This window comes from Filicampus tigris, chromosome 5, assembly GCF_054856515.1.
Source record: "Filicampus tigris isolate MCC_2025a chromosome 5, RoL_Ftig_1.0, whole genome shotgun sequence".
NCBI classification, from domain to species: domain Eukaryota; kingdom Metazoa; phylum Chordata; class Actinopteri; order Syngnathiformes; family Syngnathidae; genus Filicampus; species Filicampus tigris.
Window position 1 is genome coordinate 16964725 of NC_141221.1, and position 18897 is coordinate 16983621.

Consider the following 18897-nt stretch of genomic DNA (forward strand, 5'->3'; position numbering starts at 1 on the left):
GTTTCAAAGTATGGTTAAAGGTTTCAAAGTAGGGTTTCATGTCAAGACTGGGTTTTAAATCAAAGCTAGGGTTTCAAAGGAGCATTTCGATCAAGGGATAGACTTTCAAAGTAGGGTTTCCAACTAGGGTTGGGGTTGCATAGTAAAGTTTCAAAGTAGGGTTACAATTTCAAAGTATGTTTTTAAACTAGGGTTCGGGTATCAAAAAAGAGTTTCAAATATGGGTTCAGGGTTTCAAAGTAGGGTCTAAAACTAGGGGTAGGGTTTCAAAGTCAAGTTTCAATCTAGAGTTAGGGTTTCAAAGTGGGGTTTTATACTTGGGTTCGGGTTTTAAAGTAGGGTTACAAAGTAGGGATTAAAACGAGGCTTAGGGTTTCAAAGCGAAAGTGGGGTGTGAAACTAGGGTTAGGATTTCAAAGTAGGGTTTTCAACTAGGGAGGGGGGGTTCAAAAGTAGGGTTTAAAACTAAGGTTAGGGTTTCAAAGTAGGGTTTCAATCTAGGATTAAGGTTCAAAAGTAGGGTCTCAAACTAAAGGCTAGACTTTCAACGTAGTGTTTCCAATTTGGGTTAGGGCTTCACACTAAGGTTAGGGTTTTAAACATGAGTTACAAAGTCAGGTTTCAAGGCAATTTTGGGGTTTCAAGCTAGTGTTAGGGTTTTAAGGCAGGGTTAAGGTTTTTAAACAAGTTGAGTTGTGTTGTCATTGAAGTGCTGACGCCTTTAAAGTGTAGGAAGAATCTGGCAACATCTTGTCTCTCCTTTATTGGAGTCGAAGGTCACATTGGAGACGTTAAAACGGTGTTCGTGTGCGCCAAACATCGAGACCAACGCTGCGGACGAGCAACGCGTCAACAAGGTAAAGCGTCACTGCAAACACCCAAAAACAACAAAAATTCCATTTAAAAAAAGTGTCCTGTGTTGCACAAGTTTTGGCTTGACTTTGCTGCCCTCTGAAGAACCACAAGAGAACTGCATGCAATACTGACTGTGGGGGGGGGGATTGTCATAAAACCATTAAGCCATCATGTTAAGATTATATTCATAGGTCCCACTTTGAAACCCTAAATACATTTTTTTTTAAGGAATTTCCCTCTTGTAAAAATAGGACAAGAAAAAATACAAGTTTATTTTAATACCATTTTATCTTTATGAGAAGTTTTCATTCTCTGAAGATTACAACTTTTTATTTTTATTTTATTTCACCTTTCTGACCGTTTGAACGTTTTTGCAGATGAGGACGTGTCTTGTTGCTTTGGTGTCCGGGCTTCTGCTGAAGCTCTGCTGCCCGACGCTGCAGTCGGACCCACGCCAGTCCAGTGAGTCACACATGGATAAAAAAAAATGTTGTTTCTGTTTTTTTAAGAGAAAAAAAAATGCTACTTTAATCATGAAAAAAACGTTATTGTTCTTGAAAAATAAAGTGAAGGGAAAAATCTGAAAAAAATTCTTTGGTGGTGGTGCTACCCGTGGCCATGGGCTATCATTCCTCCCAGCGTGGACAAGCTCCCCTGGGGTACTCTTTCCTCATTTTTGTTTTTTCTGCGCCTTGCCATGTCGCTTTTTAGGGTTATGTGTGTGCGTGTGTGTGTGTGGATGTGTGGGGGTGTGTGTGTGGGGGTGTGTGGGGGCGTGTGTGTGTGTGCGTGAGTGTGCGTGAGTGTAAGTGTGCTTGTGGATGTCTGTCTTTGCGTAGATTGCGAGGGAGGGAGGGAAGGCGGGAGCGGGTTCTGTATTGTTGTATTTTGATGTATTTAATGTACAGCACTTTGAGTTGCATCCTAAGTGTGAAAAGTGCTATATAAATACAATTTGATTTGATTTGAAAAAATGTCATTTAGGTTAGTGAGGTTGAGGTTGAATGAAGGAGCAGTAACAACCACAGACAAAAACAAATTATATAAAGACTTATATAAGTGACCTCAATAGCTTTTCTTGGGAAAAAAGATTAATTGAATTTTTTTTTTAATTTTGAAGAATACAATTTATTGATGAAAAATTTCTTGAAAAGTACAAACCGTATGAAAAAAATGACTCCCGTCTGAACAAATATTAATTTGAGGGGGGAACAAATACTATTTAAATTTTGACAAACTTTATTCTTAAAATATTTTTTTCTTCGTTTTTTTCAACAAAACTTTTCAAGAGTATTCTTGCCAAATATAACTCTGATGAATTCTGCTAAAGAATCTTGAGGGAGGAAATAAAATTTAATTTGTGAAAAGTTGCTAATGTGTACTTTTGTGCGTCTGTGTGTGAGAAGAAGCGTGGCTGAACGTGGCCCTGGGGGAGGTGGTCCCACCCATGGAAGCGGCCCATGACCCCGCCCCACGAGGCCCGGGCTCCTCCTCCCCCTCGGCCGACTTCGGCGAGCACGCCAACCTCAGGTGGGTCCCGTGGAACGGCGCCCTTCCCGACGGGGCGGTCGCCATCTTTAATGGCTACACGCAGCGCACCGACTACGTGTGCAAGGTGAACTGCGAAGCTGGCTTCTTCACGCACGACGCCTGCCGCTACCCGTACGCCGACAAGGAGTACACATCAACCGTTTTCGACGTGCTGGTCAACGTGGACCGCTTCGAGTTCCTGGAGTGGGCGGAGGACTCGTACGGCTCGGTCCCCTCGCATGCCGTCCGTACGTGCCAAGACGTTGACATCTTTGTGGGCAAGAACAAGTACGGTCTTGGCAAGGTGGGCAGTGCTCCCAAACATATACGTCATGGCTTTTATTATTTTTTTTAAACAATGCAAACATTTATCACATTATAACGTAAATTAACAGGTTAGAACTGATTGGGATTTTTTACATTAAAACATGAAACTTATCATGTTTCAACGGGAAATTTCTCACGTTATACTGTGAAAATTATCGTGTTAAAACATGAAACTTACCATATTAAAACTGGGAATTTATCACGTCAGAATGTGAAATTGATCAAATTAGAATGCAAAATCCATAACGTTAAAAGATAAAAACTTTCACATTCGATTGTGAAATGTAAAATGGGAATTTGTTAAAACGTGGCATTTTTCACAAACATTACATTTATCACGTGACCTGAAACTTATTAAAATGTGAAACTTATTGTTAGAATGTGATTTTTTTTTTTTTATGTTAAAATTTTAAAGTTACCACGTTAAAATGTGAAATTTATCACATTACGTGAAACTTATCACATCAGAACGTGAAATGTTTCACAATATAACGTGAAGCATGTTAAAATGTAAAATCTATCATGTGAAATTTAGATTCATTTATAATATTAATAAAGTGAAACTTTTCACGTTAAAAAGTTAGAATGTCAATTTTTTTATGCTATCACGTTAAAATATTAAATTTATCACATTAATAACGTGAAACTTATCATATTGGAATGTGAAATTTTTCACATTAGATCGTGAAAGTCGAATATGAAATCTAACATGATAAAACGGAAAACCTATCACGTTATAATGTGAAACTTATCACATTAAAATGTGAAACACATCACGTTATAACATGAAACTTATCACATTAGATTTTGAAATTTTGTATGTTAGAATTCATCAAGTTCTAAGGAGAACTTTAGCATGTTAAAATGTGTAACGGGAAATAACGTGATACTCGACTTTTTCCCCTTTCTGGGGTCATTGCAGTACCCTGCCGTAAGTACATCTTCAGAAAAAAAATAGAACTTTTCTTCAAACCTTTTTTATTGAAAAAAATCTGTGTAAGATTGCATTTTTTCTTAAAAAGTAGAACTTTATTCTTGGGAAAATCCCAAATGAGTCTTTTAAAGCATGCCAACTTGATTCGCTGAAGGTGGTGAGCCTGCACGAGGCCTTCTTCCTTCCGTGGGAGGGCGACGAGTACTGGTACAAGAGCTACCAGGTCCTGCGGGTCAACCCCGACGTGTACAGCCAACACATCTCGCACGTGGAGTACGCCGTGGACCAGATGGAGCTCTTCCACCACCCGCCCGAGACCCTGCAGCTGGCCAAAGTCACCAATTTGGAGTGCCACGCCGTGCGCAAGACCGTGACGCTGGACAAGACCAGCACCGGCGAGAAGACCTGGGACACCGGCCGGGAGACCCGCAACGGCTCCGTGTCCACCATGAAGGCCAAGGTGCCCATCCTGGGGCCCGGGAATGTCGACTTCACCGAGGAGCAGACGGTCACTTTCTCCGAGGGGACCAGCCTGCTGGAGGCGGTGAGCCACTCGGTCAGCGTGGAGCTCCTGGTGCCGTCCAACTTCTGGTGCGGCGTCAGGATGGATGGACGCAAGATGAGAGCCGACATCCCCTTTAAGGCGCGGCTGAGTCGCACCAACCACAACGGAGACACGCACTGGACCACCATCACGGGGACCTATGACGGCGTCAGCGTGGGCGAGATCAACGCCGTGGTGGAGCGATGCCAGCCAGTGGCCGACGCCGTTCCGTGCCAGCTCATACGAGACGAAGACGACGTCTTGTAACAATCTGAATTTCATGAAGAAATAAAATCTTTTCATGACTGTTATGGTTGTGTTTGGAAAATTTCGGTGTTTTTTTGACTGTATTCCTTTAAGTTTGGGGAAAGCCAGTGTACTCAGCAACATGAAATTTGTCGTGGATTTCTATCATGAGAGACCACTGTTCTCTTCTGCGATACCACGGAGCCTCCCTTACTGTGTGGGGCCTAGGAGAAAGGTGGATAGCAATTTTGTTTGGTTAACTTAACATTTAGGATTAACATTTAGTATATACCTTATCCCTTTGCATGCAAAGTATGTCCTTGTGTGGGACATCTCTAGAGCATAAAAATCTCCCCAAACCATCATTGATGCTCATGCCAGCGCCACCATACACAACAACCCGGAAGTGGAGGTTTCTCGTTCTCCTCCTGAAATAACATTGAGCTATTTTGCAATAATTATTTTTATTGCAAAATAATTAAATTAAAACTGAATTTATTCCATTTTAATACAAACGTTCTACAATAAAACACAATAGTATTGCATTATAACGCAATCTTAAGTATTCTTGTGATGTCCCCTGGCGGGTTTCGTAGTCTAGCCACTGACGGTGTGTGTGTTGGCAGCTAAATGACACTTACACAGGTGTAAACGATTCAATCTACTCACGCTACTCCCATCCGGTAAGGGAATATGAATAGGAAATTAGGCAGCTACTGAGCTGTAAATAATGTTTACGAATTATGAAACCTCTGCCGTTAGCCTCTCTTCCACAGTGAAATGTAAGGACGGAAACGCTTTAAAAGGACAAGGACGGACGGGGATGGAGGACGATTATTTTTATGAATAGGGATGGAGGGACGATGATTGAAGGGTGCCCAGGTCACGGACAGAGGACGGACCGGCAAAATAGGGTAAAGTGCCCATCTCTGCACCAAAGTGTTATATTTATATTTATGTACGAAAATGCAGTAACTCATGACAAAATGTATCATTTCACTATACTGTATAGTGTCATGAAACTACTATATGATGTGATATATTTGAAAAAAAACCCTCAAATGATAGATTTGTCCTAAAAAAATATTAGTGCTCCATGTAAATGATATGATTAGCCATTAAAACATCATATTAGGCAAAAAAAACAAGATGTTTTGCCATTAAATTGTTTTTTTTAACTCAGATTTGTTACAAGAGACCAAAATTAACAACAATAAAAAAGTTACACTTGTTCAAAAAAGGGCTGTATTTGGCTACCAAAAACATTGCTTTGCCATTATAACTAACTGTTAACCAAAATGAGCTGCATTAGGCTATGAAAATGTTGCTTTCCCTCGAAAACACAATTACATCACAAAAAATAGCTATTTTGGTTTATAAAAAAACATGAGAATTTTCCATTTAAACGCCCTATTCGTTCACAAAAAGCTTTGTCATTAAAACACTGTTTGTCCCGCAAAACGGCATGTTCGGTCTTCAAGGTGTCAATATTTTATGGTTGACATTGTATTAGATATTGTAGTTGTCAGGTACCCAGCCAGGTGTCGCTGTGTGGCAGTTTTTCTCTTTTCTTGACGAAGAAGACTACGACTCAACACAAAATTTGACTTTTCGGAAATATAATGTAATATACATCTTGATATTACTGATACATTGCCGCAAAAGTCTTTCTCTAGTTCTTTGTTGTCTTCGCCTTTTAGTTTTTCGAATATTGTTGTTTAACAGCATTATCCAGCAAGGCACAGCATGCTAACCCCTGGTTGCTAACCGAACTAGCAGTCAAAGCTGTCAGACTGTATGCCAAAATAATGTTTTTGCCAACGTTCGCCGTCTTTTATTTCACTTTGTCATCGGCCGAATGATAGAGCGCTTGCTCTTTGGCATATTTACGTGCCTTTGTTGCACTTTGCGCCCACTACGACGCTACTTTCTGACCATGCAACGTTTTTTGACGAGAATTGTCAGCCGGCTTTGTCTGCGCGAGCCGGTCGCGGCGGCTATGAGTTGCGAGACGCAAGTGCACGCACAAGGTCGACGAAGGATGGTGAGTCTGGATATGTGTCCTTGAATATGTCTTGTGTTTACGGACCGATGTCACCAAAACTCCACTTCGGGTTGAAATTACACTCAAAAGCGTGCATTATTCTCGTGGGGCTTGAGTCAGAACGATACTCCGCTCGAATACTTGTCTTTAAAATAATTACCTGCGCGTTCATTGTAGCCTAAACGCCATAAAACATAAGTGAAGACGTGTTCTGAAAACGTAGAGGCTGCATTTCAATTCGGCATAAACTAAATAATCCCACTTGGTTGAATTGGCACTTTATCTTGCTTACAATGTGGACTCTGGATAGCTGATAAGTGTGACGAGATCAACTGAAAAATGTGAGTACACGTTAAGTACAATATAATGAGAACTGGTTCAAAGATAATTGATATATCAATCCAATGTAATCAAAGGCTTAGGAATAATTTATATTGGATTTATAATTAAACTTTTTTGCACATACTTCCATAATGCTACTTTACTTTATATTAATATTGGAACAACTTTATTACAAAAAAGCTTTATCTATATAGTTAAAATGTTCCCCCAAAATATAACTTTGTTGTAATATTAACTTTTTTTTTAGAAAAAAAACACTTTTTTTTCTTATGTAAATTGAATTTTCCCCCAAAATGTTTTCTCCGCAAGTTTCTTGGGGCAAGTTGTGCCACAAAACCACTTTTTTCCCCCAAGCTATATTTCTCCCAACTGTTTAAGATCCAAAGTGATTGCTACCAGGCATGCACAACATCCTAAACTAAATGTACGTATTTTAGTTGGAGGCATTCCTGTGATCCCATTGCGTAAAAGGCACTTTAAGTAAAAATTGGCACGACTTACCCCACTCTCCCCTACTGTTGTAATATTATGACTGGTCTCGGAAAATATCTCAAATACGTTTTTCGTCAAAACAATCGTAATGTGTTTGCAAGATTACTTTTTCACTGGATTTTTTTTCCAATGGAAAATGAGGAAAAGTGCACAATTTTAGCAATGTGAAAAATATCTACTAAAAATATATGTAAGCGTATAGATGTTCTGAGTGATCAAAACATAATTTGGATGTAGGATAAGAAAGGTGGAAGTTTTAGAACAAAAAAAAGTTGGGTGCAGAGGAATGTTTTCTGCTATTTACACAATGCTACGAGTTTATTTATCATGCACAACAAGTCCACAATGAATTACAAAAGAACAACGTACAGTGGACACAATGGTGCCAGCCATGGCGGAGGTAGCATACGTGCCAGGCGCCGACCTCTGCGGATGCTTCTGGAAGGACGCCTTGCCTTGCGTCATTTGGCTCATAACAGAACGTGAAGAAAAACCAAAAGATTGTGAGCGGGGGAACAGTGGCAGAGTTGAAACACAGTCAAGTCGCAAGTTTTCCTCGACTTCCCTTTCTTGGAAAAAAAACTTTGTTCGCCCAAGATTACTTTTTTTATTTTCTTGAAAAATACGATTTTATTCTGGAATAAATGCAGCTTGATTTTTGTATAATTACGACTTTTTCTATAATCAATTTTGTTCTTATACATATAAAAAGTTTATTTGAGAAAATAAAAAAATACTTCTTACTAACATTAATATTCCATCCCAAAAAAGTACTTCTTTTTTTTTTTAAACATTTTGTCTCAGGTTTTCTTCTTGATTTGAAGATTGATTCTTACATCTCCTCAAAAATACTTCTAGTATATTTGAAGAAGATTGATTCGTATCTCTCCTCAAAAATACTTCTAGTGTTTCTTTTTAAAAAAAATTTTAATTCGCACAATATTACTTTCCCCGAATGATTACAACCCTTTTCCAAAATATTCTGTATTCTCCTTCTGTTGTGTCTGCTTCAGGTGGTGGGCCTGGGTAACCCGGGCATGGAGGGCACCCGCCACAGCGTAGGCATGGCGGTAGTGGGCGCCCTGGCCGCCCGCCTGGGCCTTGGCGAGCGTTGGCGCGGCGACCGACAGCTGTGCGGCGAGGTGCTGGTGGCAGACGCGCGCCGCCTAGTGCTGCTGCGCCCCCGAGTGCTGATGAACATCAACGGCGTGGCGGTGGCCAAAGCAGGTAAACAACAAACAAAAACAAACGCCATGATCAACCCCGATCGAGCGGTCTGAAACGTGATCCTCTTCTGTTTAGCCAGCAAGTACGGCGTCCAGCCCGAGGACATCCTGCTGGTGCACGATGAGCTGGACAAACCTTTAGGAAAGGTCGCCATCAAACACGGGGGAAGCGCCAGGTCGGTCCCGAAAGGCCGCTTTCACGCAGCCTGAAACACTTCATAGAATAATAATTTGACTACAAAAAAAAGTCAAATAGTGAAACGGAAACAAAATGCACTTAACACGCTAACTGCGCTCCCACACCAGGCCTGGCCTGGCCTTTTAAAGCCACACACCTTCAAAGTCACAGATATTTTGGTGTGGAAAGTGAGGATGGCAATCCTATATGGTCTTGTTGTTGCTAATAATGCAAAATCAGTTGTTATCCTATTAATGGAATTATCGGTAGAATAATAAATTCTAAAAATATTCGGTCGCATCAGCTATAGTTCATACTTTTTCTAAAATACAAATTTATTATTGTTATATATCGACTTGATTTAAAAAATGTATTTGTCGATGTATGCTTACTACCTTTTCCTAAAAATCAAACTTATTACAGCTTGATTTTAAAAACACTTGTATCCTGTAAAGTGAATACTTTCTATGAAAAATATGGCAATATACAATTTTATCTCCTAATGTTGGGATTTTTAAAAATTCAAAATAGTTTTTTTTTCTATTTCTAATGATTACTATTAAGACTATTTGCATAATACTTAACACAAAAATTCCAAATTAGTATTATTTCAGTAATGCCAAGATATATCTATTTTATGGGATCTCTGTGTGAAAAGCTGATTGATCCCCACCCCACCCCACAGAGGCCACAATGGCGTCCGGTCCTGCATGGACTGCCTTCGCACGGACGTGAGTACCTATTTTGTGACTGGTCGCTCCAAACGACCCCCTCACTGCATTCCTTCCTTTCCGTTGCCCGCCCTCAGGTGATGCCCAGGCTACGGGTGGGCATTGGGCGCCCGGCGGGAAAGGCTTCGGTGGAGCGTCACGTCCTGGGCCGCTTCGGTGCCGAGGAGCAGAAAGTTCTGGACTCGGTTCTGGTGCAGAGTGTCAACATTCTGATCGCTCAACTTGGATACCAAGAAGATGAAGAAGAAAGAGGGCACTCATCATCCTTGCCTGCTGGAGGCAGACAAGCCAAAGTCGCCAGCATAGAACATCTGCAGACACGTACATAGCATATGGCGGCTAGCTGTTTAGCATCCAAAGCTAACGTAGCAGCCTAAGATTTTGCTCAGCACCATTTCCTGTCAAAAAAAAAAAGATGGACACCAATGCACAACACAAGAGCCAAATCAAAGTCCTTTGTTCACTTGATATCTACGACTGCCACGACACTTGAACAATTGCCTCTATGTGTTGTTTACAAGTGTCAAGCATAATGTTGCCCACATGGGCTAAATTAAAGTTCTAGTGGGCCATAGCGGACCAACAGGAAGTGGCAACCTCTCAAAATAAAGTCAATGCTAAACATGAAATGATGTCACAACACTCATCTCTACCTTTTTGTCACTTGTTGCATATGCTGGCTAACAATTAGCATTCAATGCTAATGCAGTGGTCTATTTTCAATAAAAGTTGTTGGACAAGAAAGGTCTTTTTTTGTGCTTTTTATCTTCCATGAACTTTTCTGATTAAAAGGGCCTTTGGTTCATGAAGCGATAAGTGAATAAATAAGAACACTGGTCAACAACAAATGTTAGTCAGAAATCGCTTTATGTTCATAAATTGATTTTTGACACTGATTTAAAAAACATCTTAATTTTTTTTTTTTTCACTGAAAAAAAGTTTACTTGCATCTTAGATTACAAATGTTTAGTAAAAAAATTGACCAGTGGGATTAGAAATTGGCTCGTTTAGGGGTAGTGGGTCATTTTCCTTGTTTTTTTTCTAACTATGTTAGTAGCTGTGTTAATGCAAATATAATTACGTTTACCAACGTGCCGCACCTTTGTTTTGCTTATCAGTTCAATTGCTGACGTCGCACTGACACAAGCATGGTGTCTTGTCCATTAAGTGTTGTGTCTTTAAGAGGGTCGAAGCTCCCACCCTCCCCAATGCCGGATTCATCACTTCTCCCCTCACACCACAATGACCATTTATCAGCCCAATCGCGTGTGCGCGTGCGTGGGATAGAAACGTGAGTACTGTGCCCGGAGCGGTACTAGTACTCACGAGCAGTACCCGACTTTTGGCGGGCCTGCGGCGAGTTGCCTCGGTGCATGTGATCGGTGTCAGGAGAACCAGCTTCCATTGGAGGCTCTCGCCCGCCTGAGGGCTACGAATGGCGGGGACGAGCAGGTGCATCGCGACCGCGTGGTCCGGAACTCTTTTTTTTTTTTTTTTTTTGTATAATTGGAATAATTCAAGTGGACTTTCTGCACGTTCTTCCCGTCCTGTGGGCTCTCGCTGCTGATTGTCCAAACGCAATTCTCGTGGAAATGTTTCCAAAGCCAACGCGAGAATTGTGCGTGGACATCTGTTGCTGGCCGCTCGTGCACGACACCCTCCAGCTCTTTTGCACGCGCTTCGCTTTTTCCCCTCCATTTATCTTATTTAACTTTTTTCATGCTTATAAGGAGAAAAACTAAATAAAACGCATTTTTCTTTTAATTTTTTGTTTTTGTTGGACTAATATGAAGTGATGGGTGAGTACAATTATTGTAGCGACTGAGTTTTTATTTCCTTGGGGATTAAAAATTAGCATAATTCTTGAGGAATGTATCATTTTCCATCCGTTTGAGAGTCCAGGGGAGCACAAGGGCGTGCCATTGGGGAAAAAACGTGCATATTTTTCAGCAAAACTAAGAATAATATGAGTTTTAAAATATTACCTGGAAAATGATTATTTGTGTTGTTTTAGATTAAATGAGAGAAGCAGCGGGGGTTTCATTTTACACCATAGCAGCCCAGCTGGGATGTGCAGTCATGCCCTCTCACTCTTTCAATGCAGTTGATGAACATACAAGCCTTGTGTGTGTTAGGGGCAACAGGGGAAAGGAGGATCAAACTGGGTGTCACCGAACGCATCATCTCATACACGTCTCAACGTCTGTGTAGCACATCTACGCTAGCGCATGGGTACTACACAACACATCAAGAACTACACCATCACTACAAAACCACACAGCAGCATAAGACAACAACACATCAACTGAAAACACATTATTTTGTTACAAGCGCCAGTGTCGTATTCTTCCACAAGCTCTGTAGTGTGGGCTAACATTAGTGTATTTAGTTATTAACGCACAACAGTTTGCTAGCAAAGCGTGATTAGCATCATATGCGGTGGGAACTGAACTGCTCATCAATCAAAAGTGTTGGGTCAAGCCAGGAGGCCTTTGTCCTTCGCCACCCATCTGATGACCACGCAAAAGCCAAAGTCAATTTGACCTTGCTCCGGAGAACCTCCCAACTTCACTGGGTCACGCTCTGTCCCCCGACAAATAATTCCCACCATGCCACTCCCTTTGTTTTAGTGTTGTCATGGAGACCGCCCAAAGCAATCCCTGAAGACCTAGAGATAGATAATGTCACTGTAAAATCACAACAGACCAAAATGACTGACCTCTCGTGTTTTTTTGGTCATTTGACTTTTTTGTGTGTATATTCATTATAGACATACCAACCAAATTGCATATGCTTCTAAGTGAAACTGGCTTTGGGGCTGATTTTTTTGAAATTGCAGGTGGCAAGATTCCTGCATTAATCCTAAAATGGTCACTTCAAACCAAAATGGCTGGCTTGCTTTGCATTTCTGGGCATGGCATTTTGAGACATTTTTTTTTTGTAGGTCAATGATGATAGACATGCGTCCCAACGCTCCTGTTACAAATGAGCTTTGGGGCTGAATTTTTCAAAATTCTACTGATAGATCTATGGAGACGTCCAAAATGTTGATTTCAATCAAAATGGCAGGCTTCCCGTCTCTTTGTTTTTTTTTTGTGGGTGTACTCATGACAGACATTGCTACAAGATTTTATCTTGGAAAGTGAAACTTGCTCTGGGGGCGAATCTTGACAAATCATTAGGTCTAGTCTGCCTTTGAGATCTGGAAATGACCGAATGATCTTAAAATGGCCGCTGCAAACCAAAATGGCTGGCTCCCCGTGTCTTTTCAGACATGCCTTCTGAAAACTTTTGGGAGGGTCAACTCATGATGATAGACGTGTACCAAATTTCATGTTGCTCAGTGAAACTGTCTTGAGGGGGCTGCATTTTCAAAAAATGTCAACACACAAAGCGTTGGCCTCTTTTCTTGTCCACTGGTCCTTTCAGACCTCCCTTGTGACCCCCGCCATGACAAGCGTCAGTGGCACATTTGCACGTGAAAGAAGCTAAGCCACAAGAATGAAAAGGGGGGACTTGGGGGAGAGGGGGGCCGGCTGTCCTCACAGATGTGTCAGTGGGAGGGGTTGGCGGGGAGCAGTCAAAGGGGGAGGGAAAGGAACAGGAACAGGAAGTAGCTCAAATGGAGGAGGAAGTGAGGAAAAAGTCAGAAAGTGTGTGTCTAACGTGGAAAGTTGGAAAGGCTAACGTTAGGCCGTTTAAAATGATAGTCGGACCGGCCTCGAGGCGATTATTATTTCGTCCTTGCTGGACAAAATGGTGGATAAACGGACGGCGGAAGCTTACCGATAAACGGACAGCACATTTTTAGTAAAATGCCCAGCGCTGATCTACACAATAACCACACTCCAAAACCACAACACACCTCCAACACACAGCTACACAACATATCCACAAAACCACAACATCATACACACACTACACAAATGAAAGATTTGTACACAACCACTGGTGGTCTCAAATAAAACGTTTTTAAGCCTTTCAAGAAGGTCAGCTTGCTTCTGCGCACGCCAAACCATCCACCCCGCCAAAATAAAAGACAACTACTGTTTATCCATTGAGGAAAATATGCAAGTATGCATTTATGAGCACTTTTTTTAAGCTGTTCCTAATATTTTGATCCTCGTTTCCATATAGGGTGGCCAAAAGATTAGGAACAGCAAACAGTTTGATACAGTACAATTGTCAAACTTGAACATTATCTTTTTTGAAACATCACCATTTTTAGGCATTGGATGAAGTGCCCACAAGCTGATATTTGCCATATTAGTTGCGTATCGTATTAAAATAAATTATATTATTATAATATATAATTATTATAATTATATACCAGGGGTGCCAATTACGTCGATCGCAATCAACTGGTCGATCGTAATCAAGTGGTCGATCGCAAAGGCATTGTGGGTAGATCGCCAGTCTATCATCCGTCCTCACTACTCCGTATTGCTACGTTCATACCAACTGCGTTGGGAGCATTTCTGGCGGCGCGTTTGAATTGGAGTCAAAGTAGTTCGCGCGGGTGGGCGCGGTTTGCGTGCGGGGCGGCACGAATGATGCGTTTGGAGCGGCGGGACGAAGCACCGGAAATCCAACCATTCGCTCCATTTGGCTCGTATAAAACAAGACAACTTTTTTGCCATTTCACCTCGCAGCAGCCAATCACCATCGGGTATACTAAGTCACACACAGTCACACAGTGTCCTGTTCCCTTGGCGGCCAGCAATATTGTTAGCTTGAGGCTGGCTATCAGCAGCTACTGTCCGGACTATGCGTCCCTGGCTGATTCCATTCGGTGCAAGTCATCAGAGTACGGTAATTACAAAACTTTTTTTGTTGTTGTATTTTGCTATATAGGTTGATGCAGTCATGCAAGGTACACTAGCATATACGGTACATATACAAAATAATTGCCAATATATTTATAAATAATGTGTTTTGCATTTTTAGTAGGTGGTAGATCATTTTGACTCATGTCATGTCAGGTCATGTCATAAGTAGCTCTCAGGCTGAAAGAGTGTGGGCACCCCTAATCTACACAATACGTTATGTTTACCATTTGCTCGATAGGTGCTCTTTAGCACCACCTCCTGACATAAGCAAACACATGCAAGGTTCCAAAAAAAAAAAAAAAAAAAATTCTTTTGAAAAAGTTCCTTCTGGAAACATCTTGGACTTCCTGTGTCCTGACACATTTTCCCACAACTAGTACTTAAAATGTCTTCCTTTCCCATTTAGTAGTTGTCTGTGAGATTTGATGTTGTCAGATTTTCAAAAATAAATTAAAATGGGAGGCATCAGGGGAACAAGTCGCTCCAAAGCACTGCAGTACCTGCTCGGCCGTCACAAGAGCAGGTTGATCTTGGCGAGCACGCTTTTGCAGCCGCTGGTGGAAAAGTAGTGTCCCGGCGACGGCTTGTACGTCATGTCGGCCGCCACGGCCCGCGCCACGTCATAGCGCCAGCAGGCGCCGCGCTGGCAGAGCTGCGCCCGCGCGCAGCGCTCCACGTGGTGACGGCACAGCGGCAGGAAGGGCACGAAGGCGGTCACTAGCTTCTGGCGGATGATGGACGAGTTGTAGAGACCACCTGGGGCAGGATAAAAGTCAGGCTGATGGACACAGTCATGAAAAAGTAGCTTTTTGCTCATTGTGTCATCACTGAAGGCATCCTGAAAATAAACAATATTGATCCAGAAAGCCCCGATCATGACCTTTGATTTGAGATATGACTTGATGTGGTTTGTTGCAAACATATTTTGGACCCATGTCACATTAGAGACAGGTGCTGCCTCGGAATGTCAAATCATCACATGAGGGCGTACTTAAATACCAATCTAGAAACCCCCCAACCAGAACTTTAGTTTCACACATGACTTGATGTGATTTGTTGCAAATTCATTTTTGACCCAAGTGCGGCATCTATTTTTTTTTTTTTTTGTTTGCTTACTATATAACACAACGGGCGTACATTGACAAAATTGTGCTTCAGCTGGAATGCCCTCATCCATCCCTTTTTGACATGCAACTTGATGTGGTTTGTTTGTTGGACATTGGGTTTTTGTTTTTCTTCTCTCCAGGTCATATTTGACGCTGCATGTGAAAGCTTTTTTTAGTCATTACGTCTTCACATGAAGGTATATTGACAAAAAACGATGACAAAGCTGCAACACCGTCATCGATAACTTTAATTTGAAATGCGACTGAACAAAGAACGAAAATGGCGTTCCTCACTGGCTGAGTTGTCGTAGACGGCCTGAGCGATGGCGTCCTGCAGCTCGGCCGCCGTCATCTCCTCTCGGTCGCGCCCGGCCTCACGTTGTTCCAGGGCCGCCTTGTTGATCACCTCCTCACCTGCTGTACTATATGCACAAATGAAACACTTGTGACACAACTCATCCCAGCCGCCAATTCTGCCTAGCAACAAGTGACATTTCAATAAGGTCACATTAATGGTGGCCAAAGCTTTGAATTTATTTATCGGGGGTATTCCCCCCCCATTACAAAAAGGTTGCATTTGAACAGGGTGTGTAGACTTTTGCTAGCCACTGTAGATATGACGGTGGCAAATGTGGAGCAGCCACCTGATAAAGACGTAGATGGCCTTGCGGTAGTTGGTGCGGAAGACCACATGGGAGTCGCCTAGGAAAGGCTCCAGAACGTCCATCAGCCCGGGCGGCATTTTGTCCATCTCGTCGAAGATGAAGACGGAGCGGGCGCACTCGGTCACGTTGCCCTGCACCCAAGACTTCAGCTGCTCCTGGATAACAACAGCCCACACTTCTATTTGAGTTTGTGTGTGTGTTTTTTAAACTTTTATTTGAATTGTAATATTAAAATCGTTTTTACCATTATGAGATTGTAATTTATCATTTAAAATGTAAATTTATAACTACCACGACGAACTCCAACCAGCAAAATTTTTGAGTAAACATTTTGGGGGAAAAAATTAAATTATTACATTTTACTAAGAATTACATTTTTAAACGTAACTGGTATATACTTAATTCAAATGTGCATAACCGCTGCACGCTATCACCATATTTATCCAAATTTGTTGTTGTTGTCAGCCGTACTCGCGACTCACTTGAAGGCAAACAAGTGAAGTCATCTTCCTACCCGCTGCGCAGGCACGTGTCCGCCGGTGGGGAAGTGCAGCGTGGGGATGAACTGGTGGACGAAGGGGCTGTTCATGGCCGAGCCGTACAGGTGGCGGACCAGCATGCCGCCCGCCAGCGTCTTGCCCGTGCCCGACGAGCCGTGCAGGGACAGCACCAGCGGCCTCTCGGGCGCCTCGTCGGCCAGGAAGCGCGCCACCTCCTCAGAGAGCACCTCCTGGGCCAGGTGCTGCCCATAGACGTTCGTGTACAGGTCCCACTCCAACTCTGATTCACAAAGCGCCAGTCATGTCTGAGCTACTTTTACTTGCAAAGTGAAAATATTAAGACAACAATAATTCAGCATGGCAAACGTCTTAGCCATACTGCTCTGAGTCATTATAATTTTATATTGCTTTTATTTCGTCACTCGTTTTGGATTAGGCGATTACTATTTGGCCCAGCCGGACAAACGGCGGAGGGGTAGGCGGAAAGCGATAAACGGGCCGCAAATTTTTAGTAAAATGCCCAACTCTGCCAATTTCTCATTAAACAGTAAATACTGTAGCGTGTTGGTCGAAGTCACGTGGAATGATGTCCTTACACAATGTGTCCAGTTGATGGCATTCTGACTCTATTCACTCAAATATTTTTAGAATAAATTATTCCGTCGACTATTTAAATCAAAATGTATTTTTTTAATTAGTTTATGACAAAACATTTGTTTTCCAAGTACAGTTTATTAATCGATCGCTCCTGTTTGTTTGGTACGTCTTAATGATTAAATAATAGCAAATAACTAGCAACTGCTACAAATAATTATTTTCGGAATCGGTTAAAATGAGAGGTCCAATGATGATCAATAACTAATCGATTATCAAATAACCAATTATATTTGATAATCATTGAATCACTTACTTTTAATATAAAATTGTCCAAATGCTCATAAATTCAGCTTCTCAATAACAAATATTAGCCAAATTCTGTAGTCTTCCATGAAAGTGGACTGATTATTTTAGTGTTGAATAAAAAATAAAATTAAAAAAAGTGCTTTTACTTTGGAAAACAACAATCAACATTTTTGCCCATTTTGTGTCATGTTACGGACCAAAACATGTCAAAAAATGTCATGTTTTTGAATAAAGTGTTTTTTATCCCAACTTGTTGATCAACACAACACTTTACAGATTAATCGATTATTAAAATCTGATTGAAATGACTATTATTCTTTCCATAAATAGATTATGATTTGGTTACTGGTTTGTATTATTATTATTGTTATTATATAATTATTGTATTATTGCGAATGGACTACTATTGTCCCCAACTCACGTCAACATGGTTCATTGGTGCAAAACATGCACAGAGTTAACAGCAGCTCCCCTTTTTTCCTTTTTTGTACTCTTCCACCAGTTTTTATTTTATTTTACAATTTTGAGTTCGTTTTACACCGCGATTAAGCATTTTGCACCACTTACAACATTTTTGGGCGGAGAGTATCTGCACTTCTTGTGTACATCTGTGGATTGGCAGGCCGTGTACAACAAACCCCTTGTTTTCCTTTATTTTTACTTCGATCGTCTTTTGGCGCTGTGCTAACCCGTGAGCTCTTTCACTGTGTTTTGGCCATGATATTTTATTTAGCAGAAAATATTGGCACAATTTGACTTTCGCCGTCCATCTACAATGCTGCAAAAGTGAGGAGATTTGACTAAACCGGCCGACAGTTCCTCAACAAAGAATGCATCTCGCAGGAGAGTTGGAGAGTGTTTTAAAACATTCCTTCTGTATGCGTGTTACGCGCCAAAGAACAAACAAAATGCTGTTGGAGAACTGCGGTTGTTTGATTACATTCAAATGAGTGATGTCACGCTCACACACATACTAGTCAATGGTACGCAGACTTCAAATCATTCAATCGTCGTTCCTTACACCAACTTCCAATGTGAAAGAAGCTCTTTTTGTATACTTTAATGTGTTAGTTCTGTACTTAATAACTTCATCTATTCACCAGTACCTTTGTAAAAGTTTGTGATTCAGAGTTGTCGTTGTTTGAGTCTGTTTTAGCAAGGTTAGCTTACTCGCTTCCATGCACAAACTAACCAACCAGCCGGCTAAACTAATCCCGGAAGCGCTCCCCTACCTCTGACGTTGGGTCTAAAGTCACAGTCGCAGCTGTCGGCGATGGTGCAGTATAATTTCTGGAACACGCAGCGGGCCGGCGCGCACACACATAAAAGCAGCACGGGCAAAAGAGTTAACATTTTGGGGATTTCGATCTAGCCAGAGCCCCACGCCATTTGGGTGCCCAGCCACTGAGGACTTCCTGGTTGACGTCACGTCACGTGGCAGCACG

The 18897-nt window shown here is 41.7% G+C and overlaps 2 protein-coding genes and 1 pseudogene across 5 annotated transcripts; 2 read left to right on the forward strand and 1 right to left on the reverse strand.

Annotated features, from left to right (window-relative positions):
* The first annotated feature begins 1232 nt into the window (after nucleotides 1-1232).
* On the forward strand, nucleotides 1233-4501 carry LOC147147572 (natterin-3 pseudogene; annotated as a pseudogene). The gene is made up of 3 exons (XR_015086764.1): nucleotides 1233-1317; nucleotides 2262-2689; nucleotides 3801-4501. The product of XR_015086764.1 is annotated as a natterin-3 pseudogene (transcript).
* Nucleotides 4502-5969: 1468 nt separating this feature from the next.
* ptrh1 (peptidyl-tRNA hydrolase 1 homolog) lies at nucleotides 5970-10193 on the forward strand. Its single transcript, XM_086031309.1, has 5 exons — nucleotides 5970-6480; nucleotides 8328-8541; nucleotides 8617-8716; nucleotides 9404-9449; nucleotides 9527-10193. Exons 1-5 carry the CDS (start codon nucleotides 6295-6297, stop codon nucleotides 9776-9778), a joined length of 798 nt encoding a protein of 265 aa, XP_085887435.1. The 5' UTR covers nucleotides 5970-6294; the 3' UTR covers nucleotides 9779-10193.
* Nucleotides 7614-18871, reverse strand: tor2a (torsin family 2, member A). 3 transcript variants are annotated; one of them, XR_015086878.1, is made up of 6 exons: nucleotides 18685-18871; nucleotides 16564-16829; nucleotides 16029-16204; nucleotides 15679-15806; nucleotides 9775-15034; nucleotides 7614-9670 (listed from the first exon to the last, which is right to left on the reverse strand). XR_015086878.1 is itself a non-coding variant. In XM_086031308.1 (6 exons), the coding sequence occupies exons 1-5, from the start codon at nucleotides 18803-18805 to the stop codon at nucleotides 14790-14792; spliced, it is 936 nt and encodes a 311-aa protein (XP_085887434.1). In that variant the 5' UTR covers nucleotides 18806-18871; the 3' UTR covers nucleotides 7614-9670; nucleotides 14779-14789. The 3 variants fall into 3 exon arrangements, 2 of the variants coding, with proteins under 2 accessions (XP_085887434.1, XP_085887432.1); XM_086031308.1 differs by having other exon boundaries at nucleotides 14779-15034; XM_086031306.1 differs by having other exon boundaries at nucleotides 7614-15034.
* Between the last annotated feature and the right edge of the window lie 26 nt (nucleotides 18872-18897).

Excerpts from the sequence above, each read along its gene's own strand:
- ptrh1 (XM_086031309.1), top strand. The coding sequence starts at position 6,295 with ATGATAGAGCGCTTGCTCTTTGGCATATTTACGTGCCTTTGTTGCACT. Across the intron at positions 6,481-8,327 it reads CACAAGGTCGACGAAGGATG|GTGGTGGGCCTGGGTAACCC; the intron begins GTGAGTCTGGAT and ends TGTCTGCTTCAG. Across the intron at positions 8,717-9,403 it reads AAACACGGGGGAAGCGCCAG|AGGCCACAATGGCGTCCGGT; the intron begins GTCGGTCCCGAA and ends CCCACCCCACAG.
- tor2a (XM_086031308.1), bottom strand. The coding sequence starts at position 18,805 with ATGTTAACTCTTTTGCCCGTGCTGCTTTTATGTGTGTGCGCGCCGGCC. Across the intron at positions 16,830-18,684 it reads CTTTAGACCCAACGTCAGAG|AGTTGGAGTGGGACCTGTAC; the intron begins GTAGGGGAGCGC and ends TTTGTGAATCAG. Across the intron at positions 16,205-16,563 it reads GACACGTGCCTGCGCAGCGG|GAGCAGCTGAAGTCTTGGGT; the intron begins GTAGGAAGATGA and ends GTTGTTATCCAG.